General features: G+C 37.8%; 1 protein-coding gene across 2 annotated transcripts; it reads right to left on the bottom strand.

The window, feature by feature from the left end:
- Window positions 1-497: 497 nt before the first annotated feature.
- LOC127432906 (collagen alpha-1(XXVI) chain-like) lies at window positions 498-21,203 on the bottom strand. Of its 2 annotated transcripts, none has more exons than XM_051684427.1 (14): window positions 20,932-21,203; window positions 14,943-15,065; window positions 14,530-14,633; window positions 5,307-5,368; window positions 5,084-5,213; window positions 4,566-4,664; window positions 4,334-4,468; window positions 3,120-3,200; window positions 2,969-3,012; window positions 2,562-2,624; window positions 2,385-2,420; window positions 2,072-2,116; window positions 1,913-1,988; window positions 498-1,585 (listed from the first exon to the last, which is right to left on the bottom strand). In XM_051684427.1, exons 1-14 carry the CDS (start codon window positions 21,087-21,089, stop codon window positions 1,500-1,502), a joined length of 1,242 nt encoding a protein of 413 aa, XP_051540387.1. In that variant the 5' UTR covers window positions 21,090-21,203; the 3' UTR covers window positions 498-1,499. The 2 variants fall into 2 exon arrangements, with proteins under 2 accessions (XP_051540387.1, XP_051540388.1); XM_051684428.1 differs by having other exon boundaries at window positions 14,530-14,627.
- Between the last annotated feature and the right edge of the window lie 5,952 nt (window positions 21,204-27,155).

Raw genomic sequence — 27,155 nt, 5'->3', positions numbered from 1 at the left:
TAGTCACTGTTGTTATTAATCAATAATGCTGTGTGTGGATTTGATCACTCATACAAGTCAACTATAAAAGACTTTTAAAACACAGAAAAATAAATGTGAAGCAAAAACAGTGATTATATAGGCAGAAATAAAGTGATTTTGTTTTTCCTACAGAATTTTATGTAAAAAGAAATAAATTAAAAAGTCATTGCACAATACAAGCAGTCAGGTTTTGAGTCGAAATGTTTGACCAGACACTCTGGATACTTTACTTTTTCTTTCTTAATAAAACAACAAGGAAAAACCTGAGATTCTGAAAGATTTAGTTCCCTCCCGAGAGGATTACAAAAGCTCAACTGCAACAATAAGCTTAAAGCCACACTGGCGTGCTGAACAGTGCACTGTGAACAAGGTCAACAGGGCCTTTTGTGTCTCACAGGCTATTCACTTCGGCCCTATTAATAGCAGCCCTTGGTGCATTCTGCCATTTTGGGTTTTCAGCAAGAGAAAAGGTGAGCAAAGGTGTAAACACATTTTATTGTGGTGGACGTTGCACTTTCTAAGCAGACAAAGGGCCAAATTTGGTTTTAAAGATCCATTCTCATCTATTTTTATTTACTGTGAGCTTTGAGCCGTGGATTGTGTTTATACAAAGACACAGCTGAGACTGCCGATAATTACGTGCATGAGGTCATCGTAGGTCATCAATCAGAACACAGAAAGGAAATGACAAGAATGTTTGCTGTTTTATGTTTGCTGGAGAACTGCAGTCTCTACGACAATAATTGCTACTTAAAAGACTGTGTTATAAAATCATTATCCACGATACACAACAAACTCATAAAGCTAATTTTGAAGAAAATAATGTAAAGAATGCTACTTTTTGTTTGGCTTAAGTGGCCAAAGCTGCCTTTACGAAACCCTTGTTTATACTATAATAATAAAAAAAAAATTAAAAACTTAAAACTGCATAGTCACTTAAAGGGATAGTTCACCCAAAAAAGAAAATTCTATAATCATTTATTCGCTCTCATGTTGTTCCAAATCCATGTGTCTTTCATTCTTCCATTGAACAAAAGGACATGTTAGGCCTCAGTCACCATTCACTTTAACTGTATTGAATAAAGAGCATTGTCAACATTCTTCAAAATGTTCCCTCTTGTTTTTAGGTGAACTATAACCGTGTAGGACAAGTAAAGACAGTGACTGGAAAATGCAAAAAGTTGATTACCAATAAACATTAAAACAGAAGTACATAAAGATTAGGGAATTAAAAAGATCACTGCCACTTTAAAACAAACCCAGAATGACAAAATTGAAACACAAATCCAATGAATGGCATGTGAAAATCTCTTAATCCTGTAACCATCACAAAAATAATGTATATCGAGGGATATGTCCTTCAAAACAACAGACAGGAGATAAAGGCATTGCACCTGTAGTGGTCACAAGTGTGTTATTCTCTTTTCACACCCAACAGAGTCCAGCTTCTCTTGGTCTTAGGTAAGAGGAGAAGACAGTCAACCACGTCCAACACTTTTAGCATTGCCCGTCGCCATGAAATCTGCCAGGAGGTCTATTCCAGAACCAGACTCCACCAGAGTATCTGGGCAGAGCAATGAAAAGAAAGAAACTTGAGCTATCTTGTGCATGCATGAAAAATAAATGCAATTAGCTGTGCTTACAGTATGTTTCTGGTGTTCTGTTTTCATTTTAATTCTTAAAAGCTATCAACACCTTTCACACCTCAATCAAAAACACTATTTTAAAAATGTTATACATGCTAACTTTTCTGGCAACAACTCTAACAACTATAAACGTATGCCATCACATCATAAATGCAGACCAGTGGTGCGCGGGAGTTCAAAAACACCTCTCTCTAGATAGAACTCATAGCCGGAGATCTAGACTGATATTCATCCATGATTCTCACCATGAATCCCAATCATATGTTCTAGAATAAGAAGCCTCTCTGCCAGAATTTTCAGAGCCTCTCTTAACTGCTGCACCTGCAAGATGGGAGGAACTTTAGCATGTGTCGAGCAATTATTATAATAGGACATCCAAAGATTACAAGTTTTTTGGGCCACACCTCTGCTTGAGTCTCTCCTGGCTCACCTTTTGGACCTGGAAAACCCTGTTCACGATATAAGAAAATACTATTAATTATATACTGTAATATCATTTTATTTATATAATGTAATTTAAAAATAAATAATTTTAAAATAATATTTTATAATATTTAGAATAATATTATTCAATAAAAAATTATTAAGACACTTAATAATAATAATAATAATAATAACATGATTTAAATGCAATTAATGATTCATTAAAAATGTTTAATGGACACAAAAAAGGAAGATTTGATTGCAATTTAAATACAATCCATTGTGTGCACTAACAGGCTGTCCTTGTTTTCCTGTGAGTCCAGGTGGACCCTTTAAAAAGAGAGAAAAAAATCGAATGAACTCAAATATAAACAAACATTTTTGTTCGAATTGCTAAATCTAAAGGATTTCAGTTGTCTAAATGTAGCATTTTCGGGAGGTCTGTTTTATTGATGTAATCAGTTTACTCACTTTTTCTCCTGGATCTCCTTTGGGGCCTCTGTCCCCTGGTTTCCCTAACAGGCTTAGAGCAGCCTAAGACGAATGTGAATCAGTCATTATACTGTGTTCTGTGCTTTGCACATCCACAAATATTGTTCAGTTATTTGTTCTTCATATTACATACTGCACATGCATCCTATGATACAGTACTATAGGTAGTGTATAGATAAAATATTGAACTCTAACCCATGTGCAGCATGAATAGAAATATAGCAAATTAAATGATTTCTCTGCCCTCTTGTACATTCCACAAACAAAATGAGCCACCAAAGCATGGTATCATAATTAGACCAAAATGTTACAGTGAAATCACCTGCTTCAATGCATCACATCTGCAAGAACACTAAATACATTCTATAACTTTAAATATGCCCTACGTTTTTTCCAGGGGCACCTGGGCTTCCGGGTGGTCCAGCGGGCCCTGTAAAACAAGCGTGGATTGAATGTTAGATGTGTGGTAAGGGGTGGGGGGTAAAAAAGGAAAGGCTGCATGCACTCTTTTGTGTATGCTGTGATATTCTGTTGTACCTGGCAGGCCAGGTGGGCCCGAGGGTCCAGGGGGACCAAGAAAAGTCTGATCACGATAGGCAGGGAAGTCACCATCCTCATCTAAAACATGTAAAACATAGTGACATGGTTGTAAAAATAAATCAGATTTACTATTATTAAAAAAAGAAATAAAAAATAGCTGAAATCATGCTTAATATCTGATCAACAGACACTCCTTTAAAAAAAAGGGAAAGTCAAAAAATGTGAAACTTTTGAAGTTATTGCACCCCAGTGTTCCTCAAAGGTGTCTCTTAGGAGCTCATTTGTACAATGTTACTTTGTGCAATGTAAATTTTATTTGAGCAGTTGTACTGCTGTTCTATTCAATAAGATTTTGGTGCTCAGGTTCTGCTTTAGGTTATCCAGATTCATGCTGTTGCATAGACAGCTAACAAATGACTCTGATTAACTGCTGACAGACAGAAGCCAAACAGACTCTTAAACTGAGCCAGAGCGCTGGGTGGCTTGTCAAAGGCTGATGCTATGTAAATGATGCCACCTTGTGGTCATTTTGAGGGCTGCATTTGAAAAGTGGATGAAAGGGATATTCATTAAAGGGATAGCTCACCCAAAAGTGAAAATTCTCTCATCATTTACTCATACTCATGCCATCCCAGATGTGTCTGACTTTCTTTCTTTTGTAAAACACGAATTAAGATTTTCAGAAGAATATCTCAACCCTGTAGGTCCATACAATGCAAGTGAATGGTGACCAGAACTTTGGAAGTCAAAAAAAGGACATATAGGCAGTATAACAGTAATGCAAAAGACTCTTCTGAAGCAATGTGATTAAATCTACACTTTCATTTTCACATTCAGCCACCTACTGGTTGGAAATTGATAGTACAAAAAGGACTTAAATATTGATCTGTTTCTCACCCTCACCTATCATATCACTTTAGAAGATATGTACCACTGGAGTCATACTGGACACCATTCACTTGCATTGTGAGGGCAAACAGAGTTTGCCCTTCATTTGTGTTCTGCAAAAGAAAGAAAATCATACACATCTGGGATGGCATGAGGGTGAGTAAATGATGAGAGAATTCTCATTTTTGGGTGAACTATCCCTTTAACACCCTGTTTCATTTGATTATTCATTCACATGTACTAATTAATGTAATTTGCCCGTAACTGAGAGTTAGTATTTTATTAAAAACATCTATACAGTGAATGTGGACAATTGTACTTACACTGAACATGCTGTCTCGCTGTTAATGTGAAAACATCTCTCCTGATGGAGAAGGGAGAAGATGCAGTGGGCCCTGGAGGCCCAGGTGGCCCAGGAAGGCCTCTCTCTCCTGGGGGGCCTTGTGGCCCCTGCGACCCTATATAGATCACATGTAAGCTCGGGGTGGGGCCCTACATAAAAATAATATTGTGTTTTAATATTCCCAGTCAAAGTAAATTTGAGTCGACTCTTACCTGTGGGTCCCACAGGTCCAGGTTTCCCAGCAAATCCTGTCTTTCCTAAAGGTCCAGGAAGCCCAGGGGGGCCCACTGGCCCTGGTTGTCCTCTTGGTCCTGGATATAGAAATAAACAAGCCAAATTATGACATATTTATCAATATAATCATTCAGTAAATTTGCAATGCATTATCAATATAAAGTATTATTGATATAATCAACATATTATGTACTGAGGCCCCTAAACACTATGTTGACATTTTTTTATTTAGCAATTTTGACAATGCTATATATTTCCATCATGGGTGTCTGGTATGGGTAGTTTAGTTATACTGGATCTTGAAACTTAAGTCAATAAACTGAAAAGTGACTATGTTAAAACAATTTCAAGGTCTATGTAATCCAGCTAAATACACTCACTGACTCTGAATATATGTATATAAATATCCTATGTATGTATGTAAATGCATATAGTCCTGTAAAATGCATACCATAAATGGTATTGCCTGGTTAAATATAAATTATGTCTGTCTCACCTGGTCGGCCAATGGCATTGGGTGTGATGGGTGAGGGGTGGGGCCTGTCCACCTCATTATCAGCTGTTCTCTCTGGTGATTGGTTGGTTAAGGGGAGAGGAGGTGCCTCTGCATCTTTTAGTAACATTATCTGTTAACAAAGTGAATTCCTGTGTTCACCATTTGAATTTAGCACAAATGTCATTGAATAATACAAGACGTGACCTACTTTTCTGTATCTCACCTGAGCTTCAATGACACTCAGCCGCTCATTGATGTCAGCATAGCCAGTGCAATTCATGCACTCTGAAAGCAGGAATTAAAAAAGAGAGATGTTAAGAAAAGATGTGTTGTGATACCAAACAAAGAGGGTCTTTTTTTTTTTTTTACCATAAAAAGTGATACAGCACAGAGTGAATGGATTAAGCAAATGGTATAAATCTTTCAAGCATCTGTTGTGTCATAACTCACATATAAGATCTTTCAATCTAAAGACCCACTAAAGACAGATAAAAATCTTTTTTTTTTTTTCCATATTAAAATGGTTGGCTAGTAAAAGTGATAAATAGGACTGATCCTAGCTTAATCATGAGTGCCATGTGATGTTCTGTCTTACAAGTTAACTTTACTTAACAAAGACACATTCATACTGTACTTAAAATTCCAAGGATCCTTCCAGAATCAAAGGCTTGTATTCCAAAATGAAATCAATCCCGAAACCGCAGTGTGAAACCAAAACAACAATCGTATGTTCAGCGTTGCTATAGAACGGTAAGAACCTTGGTGGTAAGACTCTTAATGACTTCAGTCATATCTTTGGTTCACATCTCTCCCTTGGGTGGAATAAGGAACAAGAAATCCAGACCCTGGCAAGCTGTGGATTTCCATTTGTATGGAAAGACAGCCAAGGGGAAAACATCTCACTCTGGATTCCCCCGAAAATCCTCCCTTTCCTTTTGGAGGGTTGTGGAGTAAAGATCTTCACAGCATGGAGCAGGGTGAAGACAACCACAAGGTGCTGGAGCTCTCCTTGGAGGAACAGCAATCTTCCAAGACAGCCGAGACTTAGGAATTATTTGGCATGAAATGAGAACAGCCATTGATAAATGGCAGGTGATCTCTCATTGGTGAAACTTTATATCTGAAAAGCAATACTGTCATTTTTTTAAACTTGGCGCTGATGTGAGTAGAAAAGTCAACTTTAGGACAAAGTGCAACAACATTCACAATAGAAAAGTGTCTCACAAGCTATGACTAAACTACTTCATAAAAAATAAAATTAAAAAAACATAATCATTTGAATAATTAATTTTTAGAGTTTCAGTCAACCAGACATTTGCAGCATCAAGAACTTCCATCATCTGCTTTCAATTGACTTATTCAAGACCTACGGCCACAAGCATATGTCATTAAATACATTTTGGTTGCCAGACCTCATGAAGGCACATTAGCTCATTCAATGAAATGAGAAGGAACCAATATGTCTTTCCTGACCACAATTTACAAATACAACAGAGTAATGTTTATTTGCCTCCGTTTTGCTGGGTGGAATGCCATATGAACAACATTAAAGTTGTTAAAATACTTCTACCCTGCTTAATTTGCAGAGACAACTTTAAGTCAGCCACAGTTTAATTCTCTCGAAAAGTGTAAACACTGACTCTGTGGAACTAGCAAAAACCTTAGTCTGTTTAATTGAACATCCCAACCGGGCAGTACAATGTAATTTCACAACATCCGTCATGATAAACTCATAGGATGCTATTCAGTCAGTATTGTAATCAGTTGATTGAAGTGCAGTATAAATACAGATAAAAACTAAGTCAAGCTAACTAACTAACTAACTAACTAACTCTAAGTAAGTTTAGTTAAAAGTCAACTTAAATAAATACAGAAATAAATTTCCTCTTAATGGGTTTAGTTAAAAATACACTAAATACATTAATACATTTATTCTAAATGGGTTAAGTTAAACCCATAATAAAGAAATAAAGACATTTCCTCTAAATGGGTTTAGTTAAAACCACAATAAATAAATAAATAAATTTCCTCTAAGTGGGTTTAGTTCTGCAGTTTTTCGTTTGTAGGGTCTCCATGACACTAAGTGAAAAATGTTTGAAGCTTGTCTGTGAGTTAAACTTGACTACGCAAATAGAAAATGAAATGTTCAGCTGTTTGACAGGCCTCCTCTCCTCGTGCCTTGGCCGTAATGCAGGACTCTGCTGGAGACTGGACTGCTCTCAGATCAGTGGACAGCTCAATATTGGGCTATTCTGGAAACACCCAACGGACGAGCAGTAAAGAGGAGTACCAGTCCCTCTCATCTGCACAATGAGATCTGCAGACATTGGACGACTATACTTTTTGCAGATGTGAAGCAGGGTTTAAACTGGGCATTTTTGGAACTAGTAGTAGAAGTAGTTTAGTAGAACTGGCATGGTTATTAAAATGATGCTAACACATTGCAGCACAGACATCAATGATGTATTGATGTACCAAACCAGTGGGACTCATGTCTTAGAAGTACAAATACACAAATCACAGATGCACACACACATGCAAGCCGACCACATTGAGAATCCACACCCATTAACAATATTCTGGCAGAGACAGATGGGGTTTTTCAGGGATTATGAAGACACTGTATGCTCTTTTCTGTATGACTACAGTGTATTAACTGGTTTACAGATAAAATACAATGCAATGCAATGGTTTTAGACAGAACTGGCACTAATGGTATGACCAGATCTACAGATTACGTGGAATTGTGCATCATTAACCTAAATAATAGTTGACTATCTAAACAACTGTTATATCAGCCATAACTAAATACATGTAGATGTATTAACAGTGGTCATCAGTATCTACAGTATATCTGCTTTTAAATGTAAACTCTGAATATATGCATTGCAAAGTCACTTTCCGTATTGCATGAGGGTTTCGGCTAATCGTAATACAATATTACTGCAAGTTACCCTGATGAACAGGTAGACCTCCTCATAAAGCTCACTGGAATCTCCATCTGTGCTCCACCACAGAAATAAGATGATCTCACCCACCGCAGGCAGCTGACGGGACATGAGCACACGCGTCCTCATCAATCATGTGGTACCACATCACAAAAGTCCTGTTTTCCCACACTCTAGCCCCTCACACAGCTAGGGGTTCTAAACCCGATCTCAATCTAAAGGAATTTTTAGAGCAGGTTATAGACTTGAACCTGTGCCAGGCCTTCTGGAAACCAGTGGGGGTAGTAAGAAAGGCAGCTGGAGCAGATATGGGCTATGAAGATAGAAATAAGAGCCCAATCAGGGGCATCAGATAGTTCTAATATTCAAGCCTTTCTGCTAATGGGCATTGTTTCCATAGAAGACTAAAGATCTGCTCTCCCACATCTCAACAAAGAGGCCTCAAATTATGATTAGCCTATATAAGAGTGTTTTTACCTTTACTCTACACTGTAACAATGCATTGTCAGGTAATCTAAAATTGTGCTTCATATAGTATTATCTAAATTTATGTTTTTTGTTGTTGTTGTTCAATCCTATTTAATATATCTAAATCAACTTGACAAATTACACTCAAAACAAAAGTATTTTTGCTGCTTGTTCAGTTTACTTAATTAAAATGAACTAAATAACACAATACTAAAACATTTTTTAGAACTTTTAGAACTCGAACTTGATTTTATTGTGTTCTATCCATTTAAATTTGTAAAACTAAAGTTTACTTAATCCATTTGAGTTGGGACTGCATGAATACTTTTTGTGTTGTTTGCAGGAGATTTCTATTTCCCAGCATGATTTATGTTATGTTGGTATTTAAAAAGATACGTAGTCATGTTATGATGGAGTTTTGGGGGTTACCATTGTGGTGAAGAATGGTGCTTGTACTTAGGATGAGGATGGACTTTCATTTTCAAGTGATGCTTGTTTTGAGTGCTTAGCTCTATAAGCAGTTGCTATTAAATTGACTGTGCAACAGTTTCATCATCATTACACTTGCTCACCTGGCATGTATACTAATGACTACTAAAATAAATGAAGTTGGACCAACATAAGTAAATTAATTGACTAAAACCTTAGTAAATTGAGTTTGACGAACCTAATGAAGTTAATTCTATAGTTCTATAGTTCTTTGATTTGAACTTATCCAACTAAATTATGTTGGCTCAATAAAACTGACTTAATCTAAATGAAAGCCATTAAATTGCTTGTAAAACCTCTCAAATTCAATAGAATCTTAGTCTTAAACCAATGAAAGTAATTATTTGGAGGGTTAGATCAAGTAGAAATAGATCCTTGACATAATAATAGCAGGGTACCCTATTTTTCACTGTAACATCAAGTAGGGCTTGTATAAAGTACCCAATCATCATACTTAAGTAAAAGTAAAGATACCTTTATGGAAACTATATGCGATGAAAAAAGTGGTAACCTGCATATGTTATTTCAAGATCTTACCCATTAAAATTACTTTTGTTGGTATAACCTCGTTTGCCAGGTACATTTTGTCAAATTAAATTAAAAAAAAAAAATCACAAGTTCACTGGTTAATATACTGTAGTCATGGAGCACATTAAGATAAACAGATCTCGCATGCTGTCCATATGAAGGGTCTCGAGCATGGGACTGGGCTTCTGCTCTGAGATCCCCCCCTGGACTATCTGACTAAAGCAAAAAAGAAAGACAATTCTGAAACAATAATTGGTATAGGCGTTATGAAATATAAAGGTGGAGATGAGGAGATAAAGGAATGCCAGAACAAATCGTCACTGGTGCGAGGGAAGCAGCTGCTTATATATCCTTGGGATACAATTGGCAGGCCCAGATGAACAGGCTCCTCCCGAACTTACATTTGGAACTTCATTAAAAGTATTAAAGTAACTAAAATTGAGCCCAGTGGCCCAGGGGTGCACAACCAATAAAATAAAGTAAACAAAAGGAATTTAGCCACAACAACAACAAAAAAAAGCCCACAACACAAGGGAATTAAAAAAAAAAAAAAAAACATTTAAAGGCTGCATTTAACATCTCTCACAACAGAAGTGCTCTTTTATGGTCTCAATAGTCAGACCTTTTGAGGTCTCAAAATTCCATTAGTTATTTTGGTCATTTGATTTAATTTGTTATGCCTTATAACTGGGAGTTCCTGTCCAGTGACAATTGGAAAACCGTTTTGGGACAAAGGATTTTTAACAGCTGTCGATCCCAGCTGCAACCACCCTGCCACCTCAACAGCTTGCACTCTTGCATTCCTTGAAGTCTACTCCTTATCCTAACATGAAGCTATATTTCTTCCACATGGCAGCCAGCTTGCTGTACTACCACCTTGTGACACAATCTGACACAGTTTATCAGTATAAACGAGAAATTTATATAGAACTACAGCTAAGACATAGTGAGGCATTGGCCTTAAAGGTGAAGTGTGTAAATTCTGCGCCACTAGCGTCACCACACGGAATTACAAAAATAACGTTTTCTAACAGGTTTCTCAAAGACTCCCCTCATCTGCTATGGGTCGACCAAACACATAGTCCCACCCCAAACTCATGCCATTGGTTGATCATATGTTTCTATGTCGGGCTACTGAATGGAACAATCTTTTGACATAGTCACAGTGTTTACACTTTTCGGGGAAATCAACCCACAAATAGCATACTTGTAGTTGTCTGCCTATTGAGCCGGGAAATGAGAAAGTATTTTAACATTAGCACATCACATTTAATATATGAGGAATGCATTAATAGACAAAACAAAAATTCCAGCATTTTGCTGACTAATTATATGGAGGGGAAAAATTTTAATCTGGAGTGCATTATTGAACAATTACTGTAAGTTAATCACACTGGTATCTTTTACAGTAATACAAGACACAATTCCCCATTCTGATGTCAGTGTGATGGTGATAAAATTTATGACACTGTACATTCCTGATAGACAAAACATCACTAAGGCAGTTAAAAAAAATGACCTCAACTAGTTCCACAGCTTCCCTAAACACAATTCTCAATAAGTGTCAAACATTCAGACAGTAACTCCAGGGGAGAAGGAATCAGTGTCTTATTGCATTTCTGTTTACAGAAATAGATTTTTCATTCTAAGAACTGGCTTGTTTGGATGTCGAAGTGAAGACAACAAAAAGTATTTGGACACTTCAGTCACAATTAAAAACACAGGTGTCCTAGCAGAATAAGCAAATACTTTTTGTCTTCATTTTGAACACAGTACCTATTTTCTTTATCATTTCAAAACTAACAAACTTCTTTTTGTGAAATTATATGCTTGAAAAGTTTGCAAGTGCTATCTTTCTTTCAAATAAATAACACTTAAAAAAAAAAGTTAACTGAACAAAAATCTTCCATGTGGTAACATCTAAATTAACTATTAGCTATGAAGTCAAATATAAAAATTAAAAAGTTGAGTAAACTTAAAACAGTAAAGCAACCAGCTGCAAAGATTTTTTGAGTTTACTCGACTTCAGGCAAATTAGTTGAACCAATTTAACAATTCAAGTTGAATTATACATTCCATGAACTCAAAACAATAAGTTCAGCAAACTCAAAAATATGAATGATTAATAAGTTCAATAAGTTGCAATTTTTTTTAATACAGCCAGTGGCGGATTTAGGCATGGCCGACATGGACAATTGCCCAGGGCGGCATCTTGCGGGGGGGCGGCACGAGGCACGGTCAACAACTTTGGGGGCGTGTTGAAGCGGATTTCGCCCAGGGCACCATACAAGCTAGAACCGCTACTGAATACAGCTGTCCATTATAACCAGCCACCAAACTTGACATTGTATGTGCTCACTGTTTAAAAAATGTTGCTCTGACTTAAATGGTAAATAATGACTTTATTGTTTTAAGTAATCACAACTTTTTCTACATTAGAAAATAAAAACAAAAAGGTGGACAAAAAGGACTTTAATATTGATCCGTTTCTCACCCACTTTTAAATCATGGATTTACCAACTGGAGTCGTAATAATTATTTTTATACTGACTATTTGATTTTTGTAGATTCAAAGGTCTGGACACCATTCACTTGCATTGTATGGACCTACAGAGCTGAGATATTCTTCTAAAAATCTTAATTTGTGTTTTGCTGAAGAAAGAATGTCATACATATCTGGGATGGCATGAGGGTGAGTAAATGATGAGAAACATTTCATTTTTGTGTGAACTATCCTCAAGGTAAAAACTGCAGGTTACCACTTCATAGAGTGTACTTTGTTTTGTAATACAATGACAATAGATATAGATAGATTTTAAAACTGACTTAATTGTCCAAATACTTTTTGGGGTGACTGCAACTCTTTATTCTGCCTAATTAAAAATTATAACTGGAAATTTCGGGATTTCAGACAGGCTGACTATGACCTAACTTAAACTTTTTCACTGTGAGTCACAATCTCATGCCATTAAGGCCCAAATTCCAAAAATATTTTCTTAAATAAGGCAAACACCCAGGGGATCGACAGCCTCAGGCTGCAGCTATGAAGACTGAGTGATAAAAGGGAGGAGACTTATGGGAGAAGGATGAAAAGAGCGATGGAGAATGAAGATTTCTGATTTATTTACCATGTCAGAGATCATGGCACCCTTGGACTTGACCCAAACTAAATCATCCACATCTCACAGGGGATGATCTGTAAAAAGACACCACAGACGGACAAGCATGTCTCTGTGGCAAGGGGAAGGACTTCATTAAACCATCTCTGTCCCAAAAACATAAGAATGTGTGTCATGGGTAAACTATCCTTACTGGGTCACAAACTCTTTTTCGACATGTATGACCTCTACCACGTCTAACTGTGCTGTGCCATATTCATTTCATTAATTTCCTCAATTCAAAATAAGTTCTTCCAGCTATTTATTTCAGCATCAATAAAATGTATTTACCCATTTATGCAAAGACCCAGAGCGCTGGTTCTAATTATGCTAATCTCACCAGGATTACAGTAAAGTGAATCAGTAGGGGTGAACTGTGAGTGTTAACTGTGGTATAGGCTAATGAAATTGCATGATCATATTTCAAATATGTTATGTTAGGCAGGATTACCTGATAAACATATATGATTAAGTCCTTGAGGTTATCTTCATGATTTTATATCCACATAAAGTTTTGAAAATGGTGTATTGACTCATTAGAAGTGAAAAGCTACTAAAGGAGAATTTTATTGCTCAGATGTTACTCTTTCATAACTCGTGAGAGTTATGGAGTTCAAATTTATGCTTCATTGAAGTATCAACTTTGTCTTGAATGTTCCTCCTAAAATTCCTTCAGAGAAATAAAAATATAATCAAATTAGATGCAGTGGCAGTACTGAGCTATAAAATTAATGTGGATGTCATGATTTTTTGTGTTTGATTCAAAAGTTTTGATTGCAGATTTGGCAAATCTGAGCACAGTTTGAGACACCGAGATCTCTTTTGAAAATATAGAGGAGACACGTGACATTCCTGGTGTCTTTTTCTGGAGACAAGCAGAAGACTCAATGTGCTCTCCATTTAATCTCATTGTTGCTTAGGAGAAAAAAAAAGATGTTAAATTGATAAATAATAAGATATCAAATTGAGATCTCTTTTATGATTTTTTGTTCCTGTGTGTTTTATGTATGTTTTTAAAGTCTATAAGTATTATAAATGTTTTATTCTTAAGGTATACATTTAACATGTTTATGGATGGTTTGCTTTAAAATGCTCAGTGCCCATTTTCCATCTCAGCATCCCGAGGGGAAATACATTCAAAGGCCATATAATTATGACACAGATCACTGAGATCTCACCCAGATGCTTCATTTCCACAGTCACACCAGCTGTTGTCACTCACTCTCACACCCACACTATGAATGTAAGGGATCCTTCCTTGTTGCTGTGAGACTTCAGTTTTAAAAGGCTGTAAAAAGAACCACCCACCAAGACATGAGAAATATTTGGCTGTCAAAAGTATAACTTTTTTTTTTTTCTCCCCTTTTCTCCCCAATTTGGTATGCCCAATTCCCAATGTGCTCTAGGTCCTCGTGGTGGCGTAGTGACTTGCCTTTTTTGGCAGTTTTTTCTTCTACCAGGCAAAAATCTTTATTGTATTATAGTGCTGATCTAAATCTGATCTACTATATCTTACAAAATCGAACAATTCCTAAGTCGCAGTCATTCAAATATAGTAATACATGTCTAATTTAAGATTTACACATTTAAATTTCATACCAAAATTCCATTGTTATTAACTGAACTTTAAATATTTAGTTTTTTATTTATCTCATTTTGTTAAAGATTACTTTTTTTTTTTTTTTTGGAATTTGTTTTAATGGAATTTAGTTATTAAATTGAAATTCATTAAAAAACAATAATAATAATAATAGTAATAATATAATATAATATATATATATATTTTTTTTTTTTTTTTTTTTTTTAGTGTATTTGAGTGAGCTTGAGATTGAATTAGAGAAATGTGCTCCATCACCCTCTCTGCAGTCTTCCCCATGAAATCCTGGACAGCAACGCCATTCCAGAGAAGTGATTTTCCTGTAGGTCACTCTGTACACAGGTCTCATCAGCGTTCTGTAGCTGAGAAAATACAGAAAGCCAGAACGCACACACAGAGTCTGATGTTAGCTGAAGTCCTATATCAGTTACTTTAAGAATGAATCCCAATCAATTAAAGGATAATTTACACAAAAATGTAAATTCTGTCAATAATTTTCTCACCCTCATGTGTTCCAAACCTGTATGACTTTCTTTCCTCTATGGAACAAAAAGAGGTGTTAGGCAGAATGTAACTCATTTTGCTTTCCACTGAGGAAAGACAGTCATATGGGTTTGGAAAAACATGATTTTTTGGAAGTGAAATAAAAAAATAATTTATTTTCTTTATACCTGATGAGGTTTGAACATGGCCCAGGCCAGCGGCAACTCTGAAACAGTCGCTGCACAACAGTCTCTGTCCCATTTTGTGTCTGGCATGAAACGGTCTTTTGTACTGTGTACTGGCACCAATTCCTTATTCAGTCCATGATAAATAAACAATAATGAGACAGACCAGAGAATCCAATCAGATAAGAACAAAAATCTAATAAAATGAATCCATGGGGCTTTAGAATCAATTTTCACCCCTGAAATGAATGTGCAAAATTCTATACTTATGTGTCTGCGACAATTTGCCAATGAAATCATCATGCTTGAATGTATTGTAATTGCTGGAATATATTAAATATCGCAAACTATAGTTGTGAGCCAGAAAAAACAGTTGAGAATAAAATATCTTATAACTGTCAAGAATGGTAGAAAGAGTGACCCAAACGCAGGAGGCAAAGTACTGGGCTTTATTAAAATAAAAACAAAATACAAACAAAACCTCTCACAATGAAGGGAAACAAAATAAAGACAAGAAGTATGTGAATAAATATAACAGAAACTAACAAAACCAAAATGCATACAAAAACTCACAGGGGAGAAAACCAGAAAAGACAAGACAAGATAGAAAATATAAGTAACTAACTAAGAACAGGAACTCACATGGACTGACTGACAAGACTTGAGAGCAAACACAACACAACGATCTGACGGGCAAGACAAGACAAAAGGAGAGAATATAAAGAGGAAGAGAAGATTGAACACAGGTGCTGCCAATAATCACAAGCAGCATGAATCAGCACTCCCATGACAACGCTGATTGTACTGCTGAGCAGCACCCATGGGAAACACGAGGGAAGGAGGAAAACAAAAGCACCTGGACAACCTGAGAGAGAGGTGGAGGAAACTGTCACAATCCGGCCACATAACGAAAGACTAGATAACTCGAAGGGATGGTGGGGGAAACTGGTGGATGGCACTACAACACACAGAGCAGACAAGGAAAAGAAACAAAAGTCCAAACAAACAGAAAACTAAGGTAAAGTCCAGGGCAGAACCGGCAGGACAGACAGGGTGGTGCTGGCAGGACAGATGATGGAGCCGGGTCTAGCGGCCAGGGAAATGATTTCAGGTAGGGAGCAGGGTACTACAAAACACAGAACAGACAAGACAGAGAAAAAAATTCCAAACAATCAGAAAACAAAAGGTAAGGACCAAGGCAGAAGAGACCAGGGTGGCACCGGCGGGACAGACCAGGGTGGCACCGGCATGACGAACCAGGGAGGCGATGGTAGGACGAATCAGGATGGCACTGGTGAGATGGACCAGGGAGGGGCCGGCAGGATGGACCAGGGTGGCACTGGCAGGAAGGACCCAGACAGAGCCCACATGACAGCCCAAGGTGGTGCTGCTGGGATGGTCCAGGATGGGATTGGCAGGATAGACCAAGTTGGAACACCTAGGCTAGGCTTAGTGGCTTTACTAAGTGACTTGACTTGGCTAGGCTTGGTAACTTGACTGGGCCAGCAGGCTTGACTTGAAGTGGCTGCTTGACTTGACTGGGCTGTTTGACTTGACGTGGTGGCTAGGCTAGGTGTAGCAACTTGACTTGATATAGTGTCGGTACGACTAGGCGTGATAGCTTGATTTGGTGAGCAGGCTCCAGGAGATAGCTTAATGGAATGAGTGGGTTCAGGTGTCTCTAGGACAGGAGTGAGGACAGGCGGCTCCAGGATGGGAGCGAGGACAGACGAATCCAGGATGGGAGCGAGGACAGGCGGCTCTAGGACAGGAGACAGGACAGGAGGTTCCAGGACGGGAGCCAGGACAGGAGGTTCCAGGACGGGAGCCAGGACAGGAGGCTCCAGGACGGGAGCCAGGACAGGTGGCTCCAGGACGGGAGCCAGGACAGGTGGCTCCAGGACAAGAGTGAGGACAGATCGCTCCAGGACGGAGCGGAATCAACCAGGGAAACGACTTTCATGGCCATGAGCACTGGCAGTGACAGGGGAATGGCCTCCGTAGCCGTGGGCAAGGTAATGGTAGGGGAACAACCTCCATGGCCGTGAGCACAGGCTGTGACAGGGGAACGGCCTCCATGGCCATGAGCGCTGGCAGAGACTGGGGAATGGCCTCCATGTCCGTGAGCGCTGGCAGAGACTGGAGAATGTCATCCATTGCCATGAGCACTGGCAGAGACTGAGGAATGACCTCCAAGGTCGTGAGCACTGGCAGAGGCTGGGGAACAGCCTCCATGGCCATGAGCACTGGCAGAGACTGGGGAATGACCTCTGTGGCCGTGAGCACTGGCAAAGACTGGGAAACGACCTCCGTGTCCGTGAGCACTGGCAGAGACTGGGGAATGGCCGCCGCCTCCTGTCGGCCAGCTGTGGGAACGGCCACCGTCTCCTAGCGGTCGGAAGCCAGCCTTCTCCTCCTACGACAACGCGATAGGGGACTAACTCTGAGGACTGACAGAGCAGCGACGGAAAGGAGTTTTGGGATTTGGCATCCTGCATCTGCAGCATAAGCTCCACCTCAGCAAACCAACAGATATAATCCACCAAATCCAAAAAAGGCTAAGCAAAAATCTCCCCCAGCTCCTCTGGACGGATAATCTTGTCCAGGCCCGACAGAAAGAGATGTTTCAGACAGGTGTCATCATAACACCACCCGCTGGGATCTTGGGCTAGCTTAAGATCAAAAACGCGAAGAGGCCACCCATTCTGTTGCGTTCTTTCTTGGGTGATGTCATGAGAGACCCATTTCAGGAGCTGGGAAGAGAATAATGCACATTTTGCCTCCGCTGGGTATTGGTCCGATCGTTCAGTCAAGAATGGTAGAAAGAGGGAACCAAACGCAGGAGGCAAAGAACTGGGCTTTATTAAAATAAAAAAAAGAATACAAACAAAACCTCTCACGATGGAGGGAAACAAAATAAAGATAAGAAGCACATGAATAAATATAGCAGAAAACTAACAATACCAAAATGCAAACAAAAACTCTCACGGGGGGAAAAACAGAAAAGACAAGGCAAGACAGAAAATATAACAAACTAACTAAGAACAGGAACTCATATGGACCAACTGACAAGACTAGAGAGCAAACACAACAATCTGACGGGGAAGACAACACAAAGGAGAAAATATATAGAGGAAGAGAACATTGAACACAGGTGCTGCCAATAATCACAAGCAGCGCTAATCAGCGCTGCCATGACAACACTGATTGTGCTGCTGAGCAGCACCCGTGGGAAACATGAGAGAAGGAGGAAAACAAAAGCACATGGACAACCTGAGAGAGAGGCTGAGGAAACTGTCACAATCCCGCCACATAACGAATAAAACCAGACCAAAATGGCAGGATCTTGACAATAACAGACAGGATAACATTAGATAGATGTAACTTAGTCTCATAAAATGAACGTTACTATAACAAAATTTTTGCAAACTGACTTTTACGTGTCGTGTTCTACATTTCACCACAGTTTCCTGGTTAACACTAGATGCGCTACAACAACAACTGTGCATTTTATTCACTTTCACACAAATCATGACTACGACGACTGATTATGACTTGACTTGTTTTGTGTCTACCTCTCATTTGGTTTAAGATCACTATTGGTTAGGTTTAGGTTAAAGCTAGGTTAAGAAGGTACTTTTTACTCATTAAAACCTTCATCTAATATTCACCTTAAAACCTCGTCTGATTACTCCAGCATTCTACTCACTTTTGGGGCCCCCTGCTGGAAATTTCACTGGAAAACTGCAGCCAAACTTGTAATTAGCATGTAATTTCATTTTGCAAAAATGTGAGCTGGCGTCCGCCAGAGGGCAGAGGAGTGGTTGAGGACTGGGCGACAGCGTGTCCGGGAGCCAGCGAGCAAGTTCTTCTCTCTCTTCTCTCTCTGTGTGTCTCTGCTCGCCCTTTCCCTCTCCCCACGCCTCCCCTCGTCTCTCCCCTAGGTTCACAGGAGGTGGGGTGGACCACTGGCTGACAGAACGGCCGGAAGGGCAGCGTCTCCCCTCCAGAGGTGGGGGGTAGTAAGTCAGTCCGGTGGTGCCCTGGCCTGAATCGGGTGGGGGAGGAGTGTGACGGAGGAGGGCGTGTTTGTTTTATAATGAGTTTTGCATTAAAACTTTATGTTGACTGTTCAGCCGGTTCCCACCTCCTCCTTGCCCATTCTTTACCTGTTACAATTGTATTTGAACCAATTTTTATCATTTAGTTATTATCTTTTAGATGTTTTTTTTTTTTTTTTTTTTTTTTTTGCAAGCATAAATATTCAACTAAATTGTCAACTAAATTAAATAAATAAAGCAAATTAATCCTTAAACTATTTGTAGTGAGTAATTGAACATTTCAGGTGGAAGGCTGGGACAGCAGTTACGCTGTCTGGCCAGCTCTCTTCTTAATTAGAAAAATGTTTTCTGCCATGTAATTCAGTCAGAGCTCGGAGGCTCAAATGCTAAAAGAAGGAAATGGATTTAAGAAAAGGATTTTACCTAGGATAAGGATGAATGAATTATGTAAATGATGTAACTAAAAAGTGCAAGCATAAGTGGAGAATTGTGGTCATATGATTAGACATTTATTAAACACAAATTTTTAGATTTCACTTTTTGATCATTTTGTATATTTTTGGCATATTTTAAAGTGCTGACATGCCACATTTCAGACACATGTACAGGAACGTGATAAAGAAGCATCTTATGGCTGCAGCCTCTGCTTCACAACAGTTACCAGGAAGTGAACATACAGTATATCATGCACTCTACTTTAGGAGGAGTTTAGGTTTGTATGGTTTGCAAACCCAGAGACTCTTTTGTAGAGATGGGTTACTTCTATTAAAATGAATGGGAGAAATTGGAATGCCCAACGGACATTCCCAAGAAAGGAAGTCCTGCTTTCAGGTAAAAGAGCCAATCACCTTTAATATACAGACAACACCTGTCAAGTAACTCGAGAACTCGCATGCGCATTAGCTATACAAGATACAAGGATAATTTCGTTTTTTTAGAGTAATCTGAGGTAAAGAAGCACAATTTATGATACCAATGTAATCAGATTTTACTGCTGAATTACTGCTGAAATATGTTCTTTTATCGTAGTCTTGACCAACCATTTTGGAGAATTTCCCCATTCAAGCAGATAGGAGCTGCACTGGCATGCCGATTGTTTACGTAGAAAAATAGACATTCATTGACATTCATCAGGACAACGTAAAACAGGACAATTTAATTCCCAAAATGCAGACTAATGACATAGCAAAAAAAAGTGACTGCAATAATGTTAGTGCCAACATGTTTCTGCATGCAGCTACTTGACTTCAAAAGTTAGATGAAAAACTGGACAGTGGACAGAGGGTCCTTTGAGAGACCCTCTCAATGGCACAAGCATATATTTTCCTTTACCAGAGGAGACAGAGTGATTTATTTTCTTCAGGCATTCATATAACACCCAGAGGAATATGACAGGCGTTCTTGTTGAACACTCTATCAAGTCAAACAGACTTTTAACCAATATGTGACAGTGTCTGTAAACTTCGTCTTTCTAAGCTCAATCTGGGAAACTCCCCTTCAGATAAGCCTCAGTTGATTTAAAGTATTCCAGGATTGTGACCCACATTATTCATGTCATCATTCTTCATTTATAATTCTTCACTCGTCTTCACAGGACAGTCAGTGATGAGTCCTGACTGGACCACTGACACCAAAAGCTCCATACGTCTAGACTAAAGAGCTCAACCATGTGAATTTTTTTTGCAGAACAAACAGACAGACAGACAGACAGATATACAGATAGAGAGACAGACAGACATATAGACAGACAGACAGACAGACAGACAGACAGATAGATAGATAGACAGATAGATAGAAACAACTTCAGTTCATTGACCTAGATTCATCATCCTGCAATAAATTGGGGGCAATAAATCAATTTGATAACATCAAGACATAGTGACACACATTGTGATTAAACAAACAGTTCATTATAAAGTGACACTCTTTACCTGTTGAGTGTGATTGCTCCAGCAGGGGGGCGTCCAGTGTTTTGTTCTGATACTGTGCGTTGCAGTCCCACAGGAACCTGATAAATAACAGCTGATGCTTTAAAAAGACTAAACGAAAATATGAAGATGTAAAGAAGTTTCAGAAGTCCTTTACGCATGGTCCGACGTTTAAATGCTCACTATTTCAGCTGGTTTCAGCGGACAAAAGCCCGAATGAATTGATGAGACACCAGGCAGATGAAGAGAGCTTGTCTACAGTGTCTGGAGTACAACACTAGCTGCTCTGCACTGCATCTGGAGTAAAACACTGGCTGTTGTCTCAAAACCTACTGATCTGTCTACGTAGTGGAACGCGGTTTGGCGTCCGTCCGCGCTGTTTTTCCCAATTGTTTTTCTTTGTATAGCCTTGCGACGCATATCGCGCTCGAGCGCCCCGTTTTTCAGTCGTCGTGTCAAGTTAAAAATAACTCAAGCTCGAGACACCTGTGTTTTGTTTTATTTGTTGTGTCTAGACTTTTAAGCGTAATAACGCGCTCGGTCTGAACGGCTTGACTCTGGACTCGGAATGCGCATGCCTAAATGTGCTGTCTAGGTAGGCAGCTCACTAGAATTTAAAACACGACCACTATCTGCATTTCAGCACTGGGGCGGAATGCCTGTGGTGTGTTACTGACGCTTAGTGTGTGAATCACAAGTTGAGGCAGACAGTTATTTCAGCATAAGTCATCATATAAGGCATTTACTTAAAATAACAAAAGAAACACTGTTTCTAACATCTGCATGCAGGTTGTGGCATGTTACATGATTTCATCCTGTTATAACCAGTGCTGGGTAGAGTACTTCTCAGTTGTGGGCTAATCTGGTACTGATGACAAATTACATGACTAAAATTGTAGTTAGTGATGTTATCTTTTGGATTACATTGTAACCCTTAAACGCATAGGCTACCTTGGGTCTTTAGAGACCTGGGACCTCATTCCACCCCCTGTACCTCATCCATTTATTGGAGTTGTGCACACACCTCTTTAGTATTCCTCAATCTATCTCTTATAAATAGTGTGAAGCACACACACAAAAAGGCAATTTTTTATAATGGTTTAAGTACCAAAAGTTAATAGGGTCTCTAGAGACCGGAGGTATGTAAGAGTGTGTTTTTTTTATTTTTTATGATTATTTCATATCTATTTAAGTTTACTATCACAGGATATCTATTTCTTTGTGTATTACAAGAGAAATGAGTACTATATTCATGCAGATAATTACTGTATCACGTTGACTTTCTGTGCAACAATGAATTATCAGCAATGGTGAATTAGTATTTTATATGCGTGTACACATGCATGTTATAAGTGTTATTTCTTACTGATGTTTCAGTGATTGACTTGATTTACATTTGACATTGCTATTTGACGAAGAAACGACATTAAGTAAAATTATAGCAAGTACAACACATGAAATGTATGATATGACTATTGCCATTTGTGTGTACTACTGAAATAATGTAAGTTGTGCATATATTTAGACTCAACAAATGCCTGAGAAAATACACATAAGCAGGCTTGGGGAGTAACGGATTACTTGTAACGGCATTAGGTAATCAGGATGCAAAAAATTAGCTAACTGTCATCAATTACAGTTGCATAAAAACCATCATAATCAGATTACAGTTACATTAAAAAATGGGATTACTGTCAGGATTACAAATCCTAATTGTACACATAAATACCAAATTAACTGAAAATGTTTTTAAATTCTTAGGAAAGAAAGTTAAATGAAGAATTTATCTGATTTTGATAAATTATTGTTGAGAACAGTTCAAATGTCTGGGTGAGGGAGACATTCTGGCAAATGTAACATGTGCAACACTTACAGTAATTTGGAATAAGTAATTGAAAAGACACACTAAAAGTTTAAATATGTTTTGATCTGTTCTTTAAAACTAGATTTTGTTTTCTTTTTGAATCAAAACTTTTTCCCCCTTTAAAATCCTCCGTAAACTGAAACATAAACATAGAAATCTGCCATAAACTGTTAGCTGGTGATGTCTCACCAATGTAACATGGTAAAAATGTTTGGCGATCCCCCCCACTCGAAAACCCATCAACAATGAAAACGAAACACGTTTTTGATAGATATAAGTGCCGGGTCTCTCAAGACCCGAATATTTAAGGGTGTTTGGGGAAATTACCATGCATTTAAGGGTTAAGGTAGCCTAATCTAATCTGATTGCTTTTGGATTACTTCTGACCTAATTCTTGTTTATATGATGCCACGTGCATTTGAACAGGATAAGCTTGAACTATTTTGACAATGTTGCTTAACTCTCTTAGAGTGATGGGCAGTAGCTTCGCTACATATAGCGAAGCAATTAGCTTAACTAAATTTCTGAGTAGCGAGGTGGTAGCTTCGCTAGTTTTTACATCAAGAAGCTTTTCAGTATCGATGCTATATTTTTGATTAGGTAGCGGCATAGCTTTGACAAAAGCTGACAAAAGTCCTCGTGGTGGTGTAGTGCCTCGCCTCAGTCCGGGTGGCGGAGGATGAATCTCAGTTGCTTCCGCGTCTGAGACCGTCAATGCTCGCATCTTATTACGTGGCTTGTTGAGCGCATTACTGCAGAGACATTGTGCGTGTGGAGGCTTCACACTATTCTCTGCCATCCACGCACAACTCACCACGCGCCCCACCGAAAGCGAACCACATTATAGCGACCACGAGGAGGTTACCCCATGAGACTCTACCCTTCCTAGCAACTGAGCCAATTTGGTTGCTTAGGAGACCTGGCTGGAGTTATTACCATGTTTTTTAGATATGTACTATTACCTGAGAGCACCATATTAAGACAATGGTATATTAATAAGTTAATCATATAGTAATGTACCATAGTAGTACCACAGTATTCTTTGAATTACCTTGAAGCACCATTTAAATTCAATTGTACAGTATATGAATATGGTAATCATATATCAAATCACCATAATAGTTCCATGGTATTATTTGAAGTATATTGAAGCAACATGTAAATACAGAATAGTAAATGAATGTGGTAATTGTATCTCAAAGTACCATGGTATTATCATCTGATACAATCAGATATGACATTGTTATTGCCCAGATGTGCCTGCACATATACACACACACACACACACACACACACACACACAAAGAATTTTCCTCTGATCAGAAGCACCTAGTAAATACAGAAATACAACAGCTAGACACAGAATTACAGGATGAATAGTATATGTATGAGTTTTATACAGGAATGTGCAAAGGAAATTATGTTCAAATGCACATGGGTTTGTAGAGGTAGTAGTGTAAATCCAAAAAATAAAATGTAAAAATTGTGATTTTTCATTTTGACCACATGGTTTTGTATAGGTAGCATGTATAAATATCAGTTTTTTGTTTTTTTTTACATGCACATGCACATACATTTCATATTGCATACTGTATTGCACTATACTGATGAGATGCTTTGTCTATGACAGTATGCTCTGTGCATCTGGTTGAAAATAAATAAATAAAGTAGCTTAAATGTAGCAAGTTACATTTGGCGTGTAGCTTGTAGTGTAACTTGCTGCTTTCTATGAGGTGTAGCCTTTAGCTTAGTTTAACTAAATTTTTTGTTGAGTAGTTGGTAGCTTAACTAGCTACATTTTTTGAGTAGCTTGCCCAACACTGCTCTCTATGGTATTGAAAAATGGCACTGCTCTTTGGTATTCATGGTCATTTTTGACCGGAAGGGTCAGATGTGTAACTCTTTTATGATGATAATGATATCAAGAACAATAAAATGATGCATTTATTGGGGATTTTATGCTATTTTATGCTATTTTGATCTTATTGACATGTACATTTCTACATTTTACCATTAAAATGTTATATGGACATTTTAGAAAAAAAGAAAAAAAAAAAAAAAAAAGGAAAAAAATTGATACATGAAGAAAATATGAGAATGTGACATAAATAATTTGGAGGCAGGTTGCTGCCATCTGGTGAACAAAATATAAATAACTTGACTTGGAAACCATGTCTTGCCAGTAAAAGCTAGTAAATGACTGTAACCACCTACTGTGTAGTCTAATGACTTGTTGTAACCTAATTTTATATTTTATCACAAGATATGCATTTGGATATATATTTAGACATTATCAAACTATTATTTGTCAAAGTTTAGCATTTAAATTTTTATTTTACGTGTCAGTTTTTGCAGTTGATGTAATTATGCTTGCAATCAAACCTGACCATGGTGTTACAAAGTGAAGACACAGAATAAGTTTTTTTCTATCAGTAATCTATTTCAAACATGTAAATGTAATAACTAAGTAAATACATAATAGTGTCAAGAAAATAAACATCAAGAAAAATAAATGAACTGTAAAATTCAGAAAATTCAATTATAGTATAATACAGAAGAATCAAAGTAAACATTTTGCATTTTCAAACTTTCAATAGTGGAATTTTATTTTTCAAACATGTGTGTGCATATATGTGTGTGTGTGTGTGTGTGTGTGTGTGTGTGAGAGAGAGAGAGAGAGAGAGAGAGAAAGCGTCAGATTGCTGTCATCAGCTGGAAAACAACAGATGACTTGTAATGCCAACAATGACCAAAAGATGGTTGTAGAGCTCCACTTATTGATGCTCTAGTTCTGTGTGGGTTCTGTGTGTGTCTGTATATACAGGTTTTACAATATTTGTGAGTGCCAATTTTTTTTAAATGTCCTCACACCTAAAGTGAAACTTGTTGAAAACCCACTAGTGAGGACATTTTAGGAGGTCCTCACTAGTAAAAAAAAAGGCTCATAAATTGAGCATATTTAGCTTTAAATCTACTAATGTGCAAAGGTTTCTTTATCGTCTCATCCCTTCATTTCTGAGTGTGTGTTTAGCATTGTGACATTTCTATTTTTGTATTTTTTTTGACAACTGTAAAAAAAGCTCTACGTTATAGTCTTACCAGTTCATTTGTGTGTGTGTGTAAGTGTGTTTGATTGTGTATGTTTTGCACTGAGGATGTTTTAGAGTTTCACCCTGTAATTTCTGTCTTGTTTTGTTTTGTTTTTTTTCTCTGCATTGTGGTTGATTTATTGATTGTATTTGACAGACCTGTTTTTTGGTCTTCCCAATTCATTTCCAATGGTCAATCAATTTTGACCACAAATACCAAAGGTGTCATTTTTTTTTTAATGACCACTTTGTCTAATCGAATCAATCCCAATTTTTTTTTGTTTTTTTTGTTTTTGTATGTTCAGATGGCAAATGGAGGAAAAGTCACCAAGTCTTGTACTGCTCAAATAAAGGATACCATTTTATTAAATGAGGAAACTTTATTTCGGTAAAAAAAATGACCTAATACCATAGGAGGGTTAAATACATTAAAGAAAAAGGGATAGTTAATCTAAAAATGATAATTTTCTCATCATTTACTCACCCTCATTCCATACCAGATGTGTATGACTTTCTTTCTTCAGCAGAACACAAACAAAGATTTTTAGAAGAATATCTAAGCTCGTTACCTCCATACAATGCAAGTGAATGGTGACCAAAACTCAGAAGGTCCAAAAAGGACATAAAGGCAGCATAAAAGTAATCCATACAACTCCAGTGTTTAAATCTGTGTCTTCAGAAGCAATATGATAAATGTGGGTGAGAAACAGATCAATAATTAAGGTCATAGTTTTCAGAAGACATTTATTAACTCACTGGAGTCATATGGATAACTTTTATGATGCCTTTTGGACCTTCAGAGTTCTAGCCACAATTCACTTGCATTGTGAGGACCAATAGAGCTGAGATATTCTTGTAAAAATCTTAATTTGTGTTCTGCAGAAGAAAGAAAGTCATACAATCTGGGATGGCATGACGGTAAGTAAATGATAAGAGAATTTTCATTACTGAGGATTTCCTTTAAATCCTTTTTTACTATAAATCTCCACCTCTGACCAGCCCCAACCAGTGAAAGTCACTTTCACACCACAATGTTGAAGTAAAATAGTCTGTAGTGTAGATTTAAAGTAAAAAATTGACTTAAATATCAACCTGTTTCTCACCAACACCTATCCTATCGCTACAGAAGATATGGATTAAACCACTGGAGTCATATGGATTACTTTTATGCTGTCTTTATATGCTTTTTGGAGCTTCAAAATTCATCATTCACTTGCATTGTATGGACCTACAGAGCTGAGATATTCTTCTAAAATCTTTGTGTTCTGCAGAAG

This window comes from Myxocyprinus asiaticus, chromosome 42 (assembly GCF_019703515.2).
Source record: "Myxocyprinus asiaticus isolate MX2 ecotype Aquarium Trade chromosome 42, UBuf_Myxa_2, whole genome shotgun sequence".
Lineage (NCBI taxonomy): Eukaryota > Metazoa > Chordata > Actinopteri > Cypriniformes > Catostomidae > Myxocyprinus > Myxocyprinus asiaticus.
This window is presented reverse-complemented; position numbering and strand designations above follow the sequence as displayed.

Bases quoted from the DNA above. Each gene is read 5' to 3' on its own strand.
- LOC127432906 (XM_051684427.1), bottom strand. From the start codon at position 21,089: ATGCGTAAAGGACTTCTGAAACTTCTTTACATCTTCATATTTTCGTTT. The intron at 5,214-5,306 runs GTGAGATACAGA...CTTTGTTAACAG, and splicing joins TGAGTGTCATTGAAGCTCAG to ATAATGTTACTAAAAGATGC. The intron at 2,421-2,561 runs GTGAGTAAACTG...CTCTTTTTAAAG, and splicing joins AAGGAGATCCAGGAGAAAAA to GGTCCACCTGGACTCACAGG.